This window comes from Balaenoptera physalus (genome assembly GCF_965194825.1).
Source record: "Balaenoptera physalus genome assembly, chromosome: 3".
Taxonomy (NCBI): domain Eukaryota; kingdom Metazoa; phylum Chordata; class Mammalia; order Artiodactyla; family Balaenopteridae; genus Balaenoptera; species Balaenoptera physalus.
This window is the reverse complement of record NC_138890.1, coordinates 28459110-28475171: the sequence shown is the minus strand read 5'-3', so window position 1 is coordinate 28475171 and position 16062 is coordinate 28459110. Positions and strand designations below refer to the sequence as shown.

Below are 16062 nucleotides of genomic sequence, written 5' to 3'. Positions count from 1 at the left end.
GGGAAAGAAACCTGCCCTGGGGCACACAGGAAGCAAATGGCAGGACTGGACCTGAGACCAAGGTCTCCTAACACTGGGCCCAGTGTTGTTTCCTACTATGTCTGTGGACATGAGGCCAGAAAGAATAGCCAGGACTTCAGAATCTTCCCACTCAGGCTCAAGCCATCACACAGTGAGGAAACTATGTTCCATGACAGACAAGACTTTAGTCCAATTCCCATTTGATTAGAAGAGAGCCTTTTACCAATCTGTGTGTCCCCTCAGAGCAGACCTAAATTAGCACACACCATTTAGGTACCTTCCCAATCTGTGTCCCATTTACCCTTCCATCTGAGACCACATATCCATTCATTGAGCAAATATCTCTTGGTTACCTGTATGTACCAGGCACTATATTGCAGATGAAGAGATAAGAAGAAAGTAGGACCCTAACCCAGTCTCTGACTTCACAGTCTTACAGCAGGGGTAGACAGATGAGGAGAGAACTCCCAAAAACTCTGATCAATGCCATCAGAGTGATGATTCCAGGGGCATGAGAGCTCAGAGAGGGACCTCCAACCCAGCTGGGGGTGGAGAGAATCCCAAAAGCCTTTCTGGGGGAAATGATTTCAAACATGAGACCTGAAGTTCAGTAGAGATGATGAGGCAAATTGTTTAAAGGTATGTGTGTATGTGTGTGTGGGCACACGCACGCGCATGCTGAGGCTGGAATCAGGGCCAATTCTGTGTGGCCTGATGGTAGAGTTTAAAGGAGCGAGTAGGAAGAGGGGAAGAAATGAAGTTGAAAAGGGGCATGCAGGGAATCATACCCTATACTAAGAGGTTGATTTTTTTATTCCAAGAGTCAGTAGGATCTGCTGAAGATTTTAAGCAGGAGTGAGAGTTGGTCTCATTTCCATTTCAGTAAGCTCACACTCTGACTGCAACGTGGAGATTAAAGGGGGCAGAGCTGGAGGCAGGGGACCCCTTAGGAGGCTGCAGCGGTAATCCAGGTAGTGAAGATGGTAGCTTCAATACGGGCAGTGAGACCGGGGGCAGAGGAATGAACATGTTCGAGACAAATGTCTAATCTCCAGGGCTCGGTGATTCATGAAGTCGGGGCGGGGGGGCGGGGGTGGGCTGGAGTGTTGTGTTGAGGAAGCGGGTGGCTCGGGGAAGGAGCGCACGGGGAGGAGAAAGAGGAGTCTGAGTGGGGAAAGATGGTGTCGGCATGTTTATTACAAGCTGCCTACAGAGTGTCCCAGGGGAAATGTTCAGTACAAAGCTAGAGGGCTGGAATTCTCTTTATTTATCAGAAAAGACCCTAAAGCTGTCAACACTTTGTAATCTTATGATCTTATGAGAAATGACCAAAAGAATGACGGCTTGACCCCAATCATAGACTGGTTGGTCTAGCTTGTAATATGGCTCAGGGTGATCAGCTAACACAACAGGGACCCTGTGGGCACTGGGACAGCTAAGGAGACCTTTTTTCTTTAAAATCACAGCAAGTGGGACAGTCCTCCTGGTCTCCTTGATGGGAGTTCACTCACTCACTCACTCACCCATTTGGGAAGCCTTTAACTGAGCAATTTCCATGTGCCAGGTATAGAGGATACAGGATGTGGAAGAAAGTCCCTGCCTTTGAGTGTCTCCAGTGCTAGTGGAGAACACAGACGCCAGGGCATCTGATTACAGTTCCATGTTACAGGCCGGAGGAGAGTTGGATGTCAATGTTCAGGAGACCCAGATGTTCTTAGACTTTGGAATGCTAAATATCGCCATGGAGTAGGTGCAGATACTTATGGGATGGTTTTCAGTTTTCATTTTGGTGACTTGTGCAAAACTCACAACCACAGAGAGACTGGGACTTCAAATTAAGTTTCACAATTTTTACGTTTTTTAATTTTATCACAATTCTGATTCTCTCTTAGTCCTCAGGAAGGCCACCCCCAGGGTCTACTCACTTGATGCTGTATTAATGGTGATGAGGACAATGAAAGAAAAAAGATTTGAGTGTCATTGGAGCAGAGGGAGGGAGGGAGTGCCTAGCTCTGTCTGGACAGAAGAGCATCAGGTAAAATCAGAGACGCCTTCCTGGAAGAGGGGATGGCACCTGCATGGGTCTTTAAAAATGAATTAGACTTCATGGTGTGTAAAAGAAGGCATCTTTGGCTTGTGCAAACGCCAAGGGAGTGAAGAGAAGTCTAGAGTAGATAGCATGTAGGTGGGAAGAGGGGGCTGGGAGAGAAACAGGATTGACATGGTGAGAAGCCTTGAATGTCATTCTCAGGAGGCATGTGGGCACGAAGGAAGCAGTGAGGAAGAGCCCTTACCTGCAAGTGCCCACAGGAACCAACCAGGTACATAAAAGAAGAACTAGGTAGGGTGTTTGCCAGGGATTGAGGGGTTTCCTGGGACACAGGATTTTCCGTGCTAAAACTGGTAAAGTCCCAGGCAGACCAGGACGAGTTGGTCACTCTTAGATGAGGCCAGGCTCTGGCTACCTGGAAAGTGCATGCCTACCCCCCCACCCAATCCCCTGTCTACTTCAGGAGGCAGCTCCCAGTGCTGCCATAGGGGAGTGCAGAATTCAGAATGGTTATCTCTGAATCTGCCGAATACCCCAGAGAAGCTGAAAATCCAAAATTGATGCAATGGCTTCTAGTTTTAAAATGTTGACAGAAAGTCAGTTGTTCTTAAAACACCGTTCTGATGAAACAAAGCATTTCTGTGAACTACATGAGGCCTGTGGGCTGCGGGTTTGTGGATCTTTGGGCAAAGTGACATAAGCAAAGCCCCCATATCCCACCCTGCTCCTGCCCTGAGGCCCCGTAAACGCACATTCAGACAATTTTCATTACACAGAGTGACTTCAGTGATCAATCTTTTGGTTTTTAATTTGATGTTCTTAACCATATTTGGATGCTGGGCACAGAATGTAATAGATCAAAGCAGGGATGAATAGTGGTAATAGAGACACCCATTCAATTTTTTTGAAAGATGAAATTAGTGCTCAGTGGCTTGTTCTTTCCCAAATCTGGAAACCTATGTGGTGAGGCAGTTAAAGAAGAATGCACATCTCAAACACCAGCCTTAGTTGAGGTCTATTTTTCTGGGATCAGGACAACTCCCTGGCTGAGATAAGAGTGGGAAAGAACAGTCATTTTGTTTTTGGGGATCTTGGAGGCTCAGGGGCCAGTGTTTGGAGGTGGTAGATTATGGTACAGCTGATTCAGCACTGGGGTCAGAACCAGCTCTGCCACTTCCAGAGGCTGTGTGGCCCTGGGGAAACCACCTAACCTCTCTGGTCCATGGCTTCCCCATTTGTGCTGCAAGGAAGCTGGCTTGCAAGGACTCCCAAGGATCACCCTCCCCATCAGCTGTCTAATTCTAAGCTTTAACTTCAATTAGACTTTTACTAGGATTTCTCCGGGCCTGCCAGGGTGAAGGAGTCAGCAGGGGTTTTTAAGAACAAATCAGTCCAGACAACTGTGACATCTTCTTTCTTTTCTAGATGGAATTAGTAGATATGGAGCTGTAGTAGGTTGATCTGATACCTGGGTGCCCCCAGGACAGCTCTCTGGATGGCATTTTTCATTGTGTCACTTGATTTTTCTCTAGCTGAGTGTGGATCCGAGCATAGGGATGGGAAGTGTGTGCAGGAGGAAAGTGACAAAGGCAGCGGCTCTGTGGCCAGGGAGGCTTCTGCTCCCAGAGAGGGGACGGTGGGGCAGGTGGGGGAGGCCCTGCATTCATGCCAAGCTGCAGTGTCACCTTTATTAAAGACGGCAGGGAGAGGGAGTCTGCCGGCAGCTAATGCAGGCTGTGGAGGAGGGTAATTGGAAGTTGTTACCATTCCAAAGCACAGGGAAGTGGAAGTGGGACAAATGGGAATTTAAGAGGAGGGAGGTGAGCAGAGGGAAAGAATGAAAAAAAAAAAAAAAAGAGAGTGATGTCATTTGGAAAATTGCAAACCAATAAAGCAATGAGGTATCATTCGCAGGACAGAGAGGAAACTGCCTAAGAAGGAGGCAGCCAGGCAGGGAGCTGGGGGCCGACAGGAAGCACAAGATCAGTAGGCAGTGCAGTGTCCTCGTCAGGGGTCAGCTGGAACACGAGCCCCAGGAATGGAATAATGGACTTCTACTCCCTTCTGTCCCCTCCTCCTTGAGGGTTTGTTTTGTTTTGTGTTTTGCGTGAATGACATCAGAAGGACTTCTTTATCCAAAAGGGCTTTACGGGAGCTCGTTAATGTGAACCCTTGGAGTCAGCTTTTCAAACACTTATCTCTGAGTTCAGCTTCATAGGATTTTTTTCATCATTGGGATCAGCTTCATAAAAGCCAGAGCATGATAATTCTGCCAGTTTTTACTGTTAACAGATGAAATAGTACTCCCTTTATAGAAAGGAAGAGCAAGGACTTTGGGTAGCTTTCTTTAGTTCCCAAGACCTTGTCAGCAGAGCTGGCCTGAAGGCAACCCAGTAGGCAGATGCCTGCATGACATCCCATTACCAACAGATTGAGATTCAAAGCCCTCAGCCTGGCATTCAAGGTCCTTCCGTCTGCGCCTCCAAATATCTCTTGTGATCTCCCTCTGTGAACCTCTGTTGTACCAAAACACTTTGCTCATTTTCACCTCTGCCTCTTTCCTCACTGTGTTCCATATAAAAGTGGGACAGCAATTTCTCAGCACATGTATTATCCCTCTCTCCCTTGCCTATAGCAGACATCACTAATTGATTGCCACACTCTTTCCTGCTGAGGTAGGACTTGGCATTAGAATCATTCCCCACACAGCTCTTTAGGCAGTTACTACCAATCAATCAAATTAATCAAATTATAAAATGAAATGTTTTTCCTATTATAGATGTCCTTTCCCACTCTTAGCTTAATCTCTTTCACTCTTCTCATTCCTCAAATCCCACATGCTCCATGAAATTTCCCCTGAACATTCCTACAAAGGTCATTTCCCCTGAACTACAAAGGTCATTCCCACTTCTTAAAAGCCTAGAGGAAACTATAACATTCATTTTGCACATGTCATTCAGCATCATAATGTATATATCTCTCTAAGATGCGAGTTTCTCACTTCAGCACTAGTGACATTTTGGCCTGGATCATTCTTTGCTGTTAGGCTGAACTGTGAATTACAGGATGTTTAGCAGCATTTCTAGCCTTTACCCAATAGATGTCAACCTCCCCCTCTCCCTGTATGTGATAGACAGAAATGTTTCCAGTTTCCAGACATTGTTAAATGCCCTCTGGGGGAGAAAATTGCCTCCAGGTTAGAACTACTGTATTGAGAGAGAGAGAGACAGAGACAGAGACAGAGACAGAGAGAAGAAAAGGAAGGGAAGGGAAGGGAAGAATCTTCCTTATGAGTCTGAGACTTGCAGGTATGGACCATGATCATACCTGATACAGTTCCTTACACATAATAGGTACTGAGTAAATATTTGCTAATTGATTGATTAATTGGGAGTGAGGAATTGTCTGGGAAGGGGGAAAACCCTTCCCTAGTGTGGACTGAGAGTTACACCATCAGTGTGTCATTGCTTCGGTTAAGCACTGCAGAGTTGAGCAATGCAGAGAGCTTGCAAAGAGGCCACCTCCACACACACCTGCTAAGTGGTTATCGGACCCCATAACTGAGTGTGCTGGAACTAGCAGATCATTTGCAGCAGGGACAACTAGACCTATTTGGGGGCGGTGGGAGGAGGTGCTGGGAGAGGGCTGGTTGAAGAGTTAGGCTTGAAGTTTAGAACATGATGTGGGAGACCTCCTTCACTCTTCTTCACTTGTCTTCAGTCCTCATGAAGGAAACAGGAGGGCTCAACTAAAGACATCCTTTTATCCACAAAATAATCATCCCTCCTGAAAACTCTCTTACCTGGCTGTCTGCGAACATATTTATCTGCCTGCCCCCACCCCCTGCGCCCCTTGAAACATGGAGTCTCTGTAAAGGGAAACAAAGGGCAGGGAGAGCTTGTATAAATCATTATCCGCAGTGCAGCTCTCCAGGTCCACAGAGAGGTTTAAATCATCCTTCACGAGTCAACCAAGAGCTAACTCCACACTTCCCCAGCTGATCAACTAACTGTTCCTGGTGAACTGGAAAGAGAGCTGAGGCTAAACATTGCAAGAAGGTTTTCTGAGTGCCCATGGTGTTGCCAGGCTCTGCAGGGACCCTCTGCACCCGGCTTCTACTTTGTCCTTACAACAGTCCTATAGTCAGCACTGTTATCCCCATTTCAGAGACCAGAGAACTGAGGCTCAGAGAGGTAAAGTAACTTGTCCAAAGATCCAGAGCATATTGAAGAGAGCTGGGATTTGATTCCAGTACTTAGTATGCCCTGCTCAGTGCCTTCCAGGAAAGCTGCTTCTATGCGAAACCAGATATATTTCCCAATATGTGGTGTTAGTGTCCGTCACTTAACCCTTCTTGGCCTTCAAAACCCCAAGCAATGCAGAAAATGGAGGGGTGGGCTTCCCTGGTGGCGCAGTGGTTGAGAATCTGCCTGCCAATGCAGGGGACACGGGTTCGAGCCCTGGTCTGGGAAGATCCCACATGCCGCGGAGCAACTGGGCCCGTGAGCCACAACTACTGAGCCTGCGCCTCTGGCGCCTGTGCTCCGCAACAAGAGAGGCCGCGATAGTGAGAGGCCCGCGCACCGCGATGAAGAGTGGCCCCCGCTCGCCGCAACTAGAGAAAACCCTAGCACAGAAACGAAGACCCAACACAGCCAAAAATAAATAAATAAATAAATAAATTAAAAAAAAAAAAAAAGAAATGAAAGGTTTAAAAAAAAAAAAGAAAATGGAGGGGTTATCCTCAGCTGAGCCTAAAATCATGGAGACTCATAAGCCACAGAGCATAGTCATTAAGAAGGCTGGTCTTATTTACATAGCTAGGTATCAACCCTGACCAATGAGTCTATCTACCTATGTAATCTGCCAACCTAGCTCCATCCATCCATCTCTCCATCTCTCCATCCATCCTTCCATCCCTATTTAGGCACAACAGATGTCTAGAATGTCCTTAACATGCTAGTGGCTTATTAGATTGAAATAAATATTGAATATTCTTAATATTCATGGTTAGGCAGGAGGCATGGTGGAGTGAAATATTATGCACTTTTCCTTTCTTCATTATACTTTGAGGTATTGCTTAATTTTCATATCAGTAAGATGATGTCATGATTACAAAACAATATTCTGGAATCAAGCTGAGCTAGGCAAGTCGTGTCACCTCCCTGCTCCTTGATTTCCTCATCTGTAAAGTGCGCGTGGTTTTACCAACATCGACTGACTGTTGGGAGGATTAATTGAGATGAAGCATACACAGTGCTTGGCCCACAGTAAGTGCTCAGTAACTGGTAGCTGTTGTGACCATTGGCATACTTCTTTGCACAGTGTCCGACACACAAATGTCCGACTGATATTAACTTCTCTCTTCCAGCTGTTTCTTTGCCTGGCCACAACTTATAAAACATCCTTATTGATGGATAAACAGAGGGTTTAGCACATTGCACGACACACTCTTAGCCCTTTAAATGGCAGTTATTATTGTTATCCTTCAGCCCACAGTACCTCCTTCCTGAGTCATAATATCCTTTCATGACACTTTTTCCTGTTGAAAGTTGACCTTGATGTCTTATGCAACCTGGATGAAAATGTTTGCAGGAGAAGGTGAGGGGCTGCGTGGGATACTCATGCAGAGCCCACATCCTAGTGATGCTCGTGGCTTTGATTTTTCTCAGGGATACGTGAGCCGAGGACAATACTACATTCTCCAGGACTCAAAACAAACTTTTCTGCACAGCCCTTCCTGAGGCATTCGGTGCAAAGCTTGGAAGACCACCATCGGTGTGTGTGTTCATTTGTGCACTTCCCCACCCACACCTCCACAGATGTAATTGGAAACATTTAGAAAAATCATCTTCTGTTCAGTTAAAAACTGGGGTGTCCTAAATGATAGCCCGTCTCCTGGCAAGCAGCCTTCTCAAGTCCCACAGGCTCAAATGGCTTTAATCAGAGGCTGAGAGCCACTGTAGCAGGCTCCCTCCCCTTCATTCGGCTCTGAACAACAGGGAGACAAAGCACTGAACTTGAAGACAAAGGGGGATCCACGTAAAACTAGAGTCCGTGTCCACACCTGCCGGAGGAGGGTCAGAGTCTGTTATAGAATGGTCAGTTAGCGAGAAAAGCTTGCTGAGTAGTGGTGACACTACCACGAACAGGAAGGGTCAACACTGAGCACATAGTTGCACTTTTCGCGCACCCACCACCCTGGGAACAACTCCAGTGTAGCGTCTTGGAGAAGGGTGGTAAGACATGGAAACCACCTCTTTAAAGAGGAGTTCTTGAAACACACAGCAGCCAGAGCGAGCTTCTTAAAACCCAAATTAATGGCCTCCCTTTGCACTTGGAAGTAAACCTAAATAAACCCTTGCCCCGACCTTCGAGGGCCTTCAGGATCTGCTCCCAACCTGTCTCTCCGACCTCATCTTATATGTGCTTTTCCTCATTTTGTACCGTCTTTTTGATCCTCCAGCACTCCAAGCACATCTGACCTCAGGGCCTTTGTATCTGCTACTCAATTGCCCTGGAATGCTGTTCTGCCAGATTTTTGCATGACCAACTCTCATCATTAGATCTCCACCCAAATATCAGCCCTCTAAGAGGCCACCTCTGTCTCCCCTATTGAAAACAGGTCTCTTCCCATCTCAACCTCATTGCTCTGTAATATTCCACTAGTAGCAGATATCACTGCCTAAAATGATCTTACTTACGTATTCACTTGCTTATGGTGTTTCCCCATCCCTGGCCCCAATGAGGGTGTGAGTTCCTTAAGAACAAATCCCTTGTTAATCTCATTCATGACTGTCCAGAGCACCTAGAACCATACCTGGAACATAGTAGGTGCTCAAGAAATATTTGTTACATTAAGGAATGTGTGAAAGAATGATCTTACTCTGGCTTGATCAAATATAACTTAAGATGGAGTAAGCTCAGAAGTAGAACAAAAATTCTTTCATTTCTGTCCTCTCCTAGGGCAAAGGTGTTCTACACATGACCCTAACTTTTCAGTGTTTGGGGGAGTGGTCCCTGTAACATTCTTTTAAAGATGGGGAATACTATAAGAAGTTCAGTCTGTCATCTAACAAATATTTATTGAGCTCGTACTATGTGCAAGTTCAGTTCCAGATTCTGGTGATAACAGCAATGAATAAAGGACAAAAATCTCTGCCCAGGTGGAGCTGACAGTGCTGACATGAGAGACATCATGGATTTATGAAAAGAACACAGGTTTTCACGTCAGAAAGACCCAGATTCTAATTCCTGCCCCACTATATACTAAATGTCTGTCTAGGCAAGCTGCTTGACCTCTATGCATCTCACTTTCCTCATCTGTGAAATGGGCATAAAGTTGACCTAATGAGGTTGTTGAGAGGACTCAGTGAGATGATAAAGGTGGAGTCCTAAGCACAAGGAATGAGTGAACAGAATTTGCTTGCCTTCCACATCCCTTTGTGATTAAACACCTCTTTGTGTCCTTTGGAAGATTTAAAGTGACCCCACACTACAGAGCCACATGCACAGGCTCCAGCCAAGATCAGAAAGCATTCGTTTCAAAGGAAGAGTGTATGGCCACTTTAGTCTCCCCTTCCAGCCTGGGTTCAAAGCAGCCTTGTTACCACCACCCCTACCCCCCCCCAACCCCCTCTCTTTAACAGTGAGAATAGCTCTCTGAGGAGACACCTTGCCTGCGGTTCTGGCCCTAGTGATGCTGGAGAGCTGATCATTAATGCCCACAGTGCCAGGTAGTGGTGCACACAGCTAACTCTAAAGAGTTGCTGTGTTGTACAGATGGAACATGTCTAGGTGCATCCAGAGTACATAGCATCCAAGAGGCACGTTCCCGTCTTCCTGTGATGTTATGCTTTGACATGGATCAGGCTACACAAAACCCCTGGATCTGTGCCCATCAAGAAGCTTCTCCCTGAAGGAAGGTGACTTGGTTTACTCTGTCATACAGCAGGATCCCTGGGTAACCAAAGAATGTCACTGCACACAAAGACGGGCACTTTCTAAAGCCAAACAGCTGGAAGACTAAGCTTTCGATGAAGACAGTTACATTTCAGGCTTTTGAACAATCTGGGCACCGTTGTCATTCATCCTACCTGCCAGCAACTGTCCCCAAATAAAAGAAATCTCCCAACGTGCCCTGCTCGAAGAGGCACACATGCGGTTTACTAAACAGCTTTATTTGGGGCGTGTTGTTGACCAAAGGCATGCTCAGAGTCAAAGGACACTTAGCTGTTTGTCCAAAGCTGTAATTGGGAGTGCTTGATGCATCCACAGACAGTCAGGGGTAGGTGGGGTCATTATATCCTCTGTCCAGGTCAGGAGTTTCAGTTAGCCAATCTGCATAGTTTCTCTGGACCAGAGTCAGCAACAGCAACAATAATACTAATAGCTGATCATATTGAGGGCTTTCTATGTTCTAAGTGCTCTGTACAAATTGATTTAATTCTCACCAAAACTGTATGCAGTAAGAACTATTTCTATTCCCTTTTACTCTGAGGCACAAGACACTGCCCAAGGTCAAATGCCTAGTAAGAGGTAGAGCTGAGATTTGAACTCAGGCTGTCTGGCTCCTAGGTCCCCACCTGACGTTGGTTCTTTGGAGCACAACCTTATCCATCCGGCTCCCTGCTGTACCTGGGCACCTAGCACAGTGCCCAGAACTTGAGAGACCGCACACACTACTTTCCCCAAAGATTGCTGCAAACTACAACTCTGAGCTTCCTGACAAAGCTCTAAGATGAACGGGTTTTAGAGTCCCTGAATTCCTCACGCCATAGCCGCCTACCTCCGGTCCTGGATCTGTCACAAAGACAGCACCAATTCCATCCAAGAATAAAATCTGTTATATAAGTGCATGGCAGACATGGGGGTGAATGGAAAAGCAACCTGAGAGTGGCATTTGGCTACTCTTAGTCTTCAAAGGAATTGGATGGCCCCATAGATAAAACTTCTCATCTCCCTCGGCATGCAAAGTTTCCTCGCTCATCTCCTCTCCTTGGCGCTCTCTGTATTTTATTTTATTTTGGTCGAGCACATTATTTGAAGTTACTATGGCAACGTGTCACCAGCTGGCATCGCATAGTAATGCTGGCATTTAGGTAGCAAGCTCCCGAAGTTGGCTCTTTCCCTCCCTCTGCGATCTCATCACTCCCACTGATCTCAGGTGAGCGGGGGACGCATTGCAGCAGCCCTGCCCCTCTCCCCTTGTTTGGTTAGTTCTTCAAGGCAGGGCAAACTGATCACCTCTTCCTGGTTCACTCAGCACTGCAGGGTCCTGACCGTGTGTGTTGGTGTGTTTGCTTTAGAGGTGGTTAAATAGATATGTTTGAGTGTTGTGCACCAAAACTATTGGCCTTATCAATAAGATCATCATCATCATCACGATGATGATTTTTTATGCAAAGGAGCAGATTGATTTGGAGAGGGCTACTCTCCTGGTCGCAGTCACCCAGTGTCCCAGCTAATTAATATTAATGACACAATATCGGGTTTCTCTTTTTCCTCTCGCCATCACACAGTGAAGAGACCCTGATTGTCTTCCTTTGGAGCTTCAGCTCTCTCCCAGGTGTGCAAGAGCTCCCTACATACTGACGGGCTGAATTGTCCGGATCAATTGATTGTCACGGATCACTGAAGAGGGTTCTATGTGGCAAATAAGCCCTGCCACTCCAGGCGTTAAGTAGCCCCTCATCAGCCAAGTGCCTGCGATGATTGCATTTATTTTTACACGTTTGACCTAGTTTCGAACCATGTCTCTTCATGCTGTGATGCATTAGCTACATTTTAAACCACCCCGAATGGAGCCGGGGTGACTCTGCCTGCTTTGTGACAGCATCTCAGATACAGTTTCTCTCCGGAATTTAATATGCAGGTCCCCCTGGTATTCTGTTCTAAGAAGCGATTTCCTATCTGGGCACCTGGAATGCTGCTTGGGTATGGATGAGTGGCTGCCTCACGCCTTGGTAGTAAATATACGTTGACCACAAAATTTCCACCAAGGATGGAAGGCAGGGCATTCTCACTAGCCTGAATTGCAAGGGATCCCTCTACCCCTCTGTCCCCCATGCAGTATTCAGGCTTTTCCATGTTGCCGACAGGGCTGGGAGTTTGGGGTCCGACACTGTAAAGTTTGAGCAATGTCAACATCAGGAGTGTCTGAGTTGCTAGGGCAAATGCAGTCTGATCGTCACCCCCACTCCCAATCCCTGCAGCTCTTTCTAAACACTTAAGACATGGTGGATGTAGAAGGTCTCAAACTTGTAAAAGGGAAAAGGGGCAGGAAGCAAAGAGGTGGATTGCCGTGCTGAGGACACTACTGAAAAAGGGATAAACGTCAGAGAAACACAATGCGATTCCACCATTCTATCACTGCACGACAGAGAGGGGTTTTTGGTTTTTAAGTTAAATGACAGAGAGGAGCCTTTACTGAATTCGAACCTGCTGCTGGTGTATCATGCCATTTCAGAAATCAGTCAGTCACATCGGTGCGATTTCTGACAGATTTGATACTAAAGTGGGCTAGACGCCATAGCAGACAAAAAGGGACGCTTCCAGTGGGAAGTAAAGCACTGTCATTTCTCATTAACAGCCAAATGCAGGTAACTTGTCCAAACTTCAGTCACATCACACTACAGATCCTACTGGAAGGCACTCAGCCGGGTTTTTCTATGGGGCAGTTAGAACGAAGAAATGAACAAGCTGGTAAAAGTAATTCTGATTGATCGATGAACTGTACACACCCTGAGCAAGTCCTTATAAAAAGATAATGGTTTCTTTCGTAACATGGTCACTCTCTCTAGATGGGCACTGGAATCCCCTTCCCCTTTTATTTTCATTTAAAATGAAGCATGGAAGTTTCTCTAAACAAGGCTTAAGACAATGCAGCCTTTTCAAGGTAATTTCCAGGCAACTTGAGCTTTGAGGTTTGTTGTTTGCTTTTCCCCCCTTCAAATTCAAATCAAGCCTTTGGAAATACCAAGCATTCCGTATCTGTATCTATGCATTTGGGGCAGCATGCAGTTCTGACAATGGTGGATTTTCCAACACACACACACACACACACACACACACAAGCTCACAATCCCAGGACTCATTTAAGCCAAAGCTTTAAAAGTAAACTGTCGTCCAAGAGACGATAGCATTTTCTCTGAAAGGATGATCGATCACAAAAAATAAAACCTACCCAGATCTCTTACCTTTTGAAGCAGTGGAATTACCTGCAGAGAATGTCCTTCCTTTCTTTGCAAAATGAGCCAGGCTTTGGCCAGCAGCAGAATTACTCCGAAAGAAGAAATAATAAGTCCTTTATATTGTAATTTTCACTGTTTCTATGCAAGAAGTGTAGTGGGTCTGCTCACGTAGGAATAAATAAAAAGCCGAAAAAACTGCACGGCAGCTACCATGTGAAAAGGAAAGACCTCTAGTGGCCACTGGCTGAATTCTTGGAGGAAGCTCCTCACAGAAGAGATGGAGGGAGTGGAGGAGACACACGCGTGTGTGTGTGCTCTCTCTCTCTCTCTTTCACACACACACACACACACACACACACAAACTCAGAAGATTTCTCCCCTCCTGCGTCCAGCCTGGATGGAGGGATAAAAAATAATACGCTTGTTTCTTGGTTTCGGTGGGACCTGGTTAAATTAGCAGTGATGGTGGCATTCTGTCTGGTTTGAAAGGGACAGATAATTTCACAGACTCACCATCACCCCCTGAGGGCGTGAGCCGGAGAGAGGATTTGACTCCCTGGACGGCCAAGGCGGTTGGCCCCCATATAGAGGTACCAGGTCCCCAGCAACATAGTGTCATTGACTTTACTCATGAGAGTCCCAGTTTTGTGCCCCCTGCCAGCTCTGCATGTTTTCTGAACATTTATGGTGCACGCGTGTGGTGGTCACTGGCAGGCAGAGCTGGCTTCCCAGGCGTGTGACCTGGCCCGGTGCTCAGAAGGACCCTGTGGCTGTCTTGAAAATCTGAAGAATTTTTACAAGGACTCTTTAATTTTCATTTTGTTCTGAGCCCCACAAATGGCACAGCTGGTCCTGCTGACTGGGAAAGCATTTTATCCCTAACGTCCTAATTGAAAAGAACCTAGAAGCAAATGAGAATCTGTATCTTTGGGAGTTACTTTTGGGGATGTGAACTTGAAGAACATTCAATTACCCAAAAGACTTCCTGTGGAGGAATGCAGAAGGAGCTTCCTGGGGACATCAAGGCTGTTCCTTCCACCACTGTCACTGAACTGTAACCCTGTCATCTGGGAGGATGTTTTTTTTTTCACACTATTTTTTTTTTGTCTTTTACTTTTATTTTTTTTTAACAAAGACAGCAGTTTGTGATACAAATATAATACTTGGTTCAAACATAACACGTCCAGGCCCACCTCTCTGGTATGTGTTACGTCTGACACCCTTTAGAAGTGGGGTTTCCTGGAGACACCTGCATCACACCAAGCTGCCCATCTTCCACAGGCCTGCCCTTGACAGTGGGACTTCCTTTGGTTAAGATGGCAGCCCAGTGGAGTCTTGTGGGAGACACTCTTGAGTGGCTTCTCCCAGCTGGTAGATTTATGGTCAGTACTTCCTTTACCAGGTTCCCAGAGTAGATCCCTCTAAATTCTGCTTTCAGACACCAGCCCTGACAGAAAGTGCCACGCTGGTACAGACTTATAAAATCTGGGAGAGAAGAAGCAGAAGAGGGTGTGGTGATGTGTTCTGGTGCATGAAAGGGTGTGGTTCTTTCTCCTCTGATCCGGTGGATCCTTTCAGACCCACTTCCTCTCCACGTCCTCGCGTTGATTTCCCTTTTGTCTGAATCCCTCTGGCACTTGATCTGCTTCGCTGATCAAAGTCTTGTACTTTTTTTCCTCATGGTTGTTAATCTTGCTTTCCCAACTAGATCATGAACTCCTGAGAGCAAGGACTACCCCTTCTCATTTCTTTTATCATCCGTGGCCCTTAGCAAGTACTTGTCCCCGGCAGCTGCTGGCTTCTCACTGACTGATTCATGGTCCAACAACTGATGCTCTTGTAGGGAACTTCAGTGTGTTCAGGGCACCATGGGAGCCATTTGATCCTTCTGATACACCTCTCAGGGTGGATACAGATGGATAATTGTCCCACTTTACAGATGGAACAGTTGGAGATGAGACATGTAAAATTATTTACCAGAAAGTCACACTGTGTCCAGAATCTTGATACAGGCTGGATCTCCTGACATTAATACAGTGCTCGTTTCCCAATGTACAAGCAGCTGGAGAGGTAATGAATAGGGCCCTTATTGTCTATATCTGGAGCTCCTATTATAGTCCTAGTCATGTAATAGGTGTTCAATAAATGCTTTTTGGATGAATGAGCTGATGAATGAGCCATAAGGAGACATTTACTCTTAGGGAAATTTCACATGCTCATCTGCTAAGGAGAAATTCTCCATCCCTGGGGAACCTTTTTATACTCACCTGGGAGGACAGAGAGGTGTTTTCCGGTCTGAAGTCAAGTAATTGAAGAAGATGAATCTCATGGTCCTCTCTCCACTGTTTCATGGCATTTTTCTTTATTTCTTGCAGAGTCACTTTGTGGCATGTATGACAGCCATCTTAAACCAGATGGGTGACCAGCACTATTCCTTCTATATTGAGACATTCCAGACCAGCTCTGAACTTGTGGTGAGTCTATAGGATGCTCTGGGGCAGTGTTGGGGAGACGCGTTACACAAAAGATTCTTGAGAGTTTAGGGCACGAAAGTCTTCCTGTGCACCTGGAGTATGTGTGGGTCTAAGTTTGCAGGCATGTTTGTGTGATTCCCTGTTTCTCACTCCCATTTAGGCTTGTAAATATCACTTCTGGGACACATCTTCTGTCCATGTCATACATGAGCCCTGAGTGCCTAGTCTACATATGCCTTAAAACCAGTATTTGTTGATGAATCATGGACATTTGGAGGCTTAAGAGCATGAGTGTTGGAGTCACACAGTCTTGGGTTTGAATCCA

The 16062-nt window shown here is 46.1% G+C and overlaps 2 protein-coding genes across 2 annotated transcripts in view; one reads left to right on the top strand and one right to left on the bottom strand.

The window, feature by feature from the left end:
- INSYN2B (inhibitory synaptic factor family member 2B) overlaps positions 1–15645 on the bottom strand; it is a 124590-nt gene extending 108945 nt beyond the window's left edge. Inside the window, exon 1 of the mRNA XM_082456477.1 lies at positions 13270–15645. The gene's annotated coding sequence lies outside the window, so the exon portion shown is untranslated. The remainder of the gene's footprint in view (positions 1–13269) is intronic.
- DOCK2 (dedicator of cytokinesis 2) overlaps positions 1–16062 on the top strand; it is a 425439-nt gene that overhangs the window by 302551 nt on the left and 106826 nt on the right. Inside the window, exon 28 of the mRNA XM_082456398.1 lies at positions 15639–15737. Coding sequence (XP_082312524.1) covers positions 15639–15737 — 99 coding nt within the window. The remainder of the gene's footprint in view (positions 1–15638; positions 15738–16062) is intronic.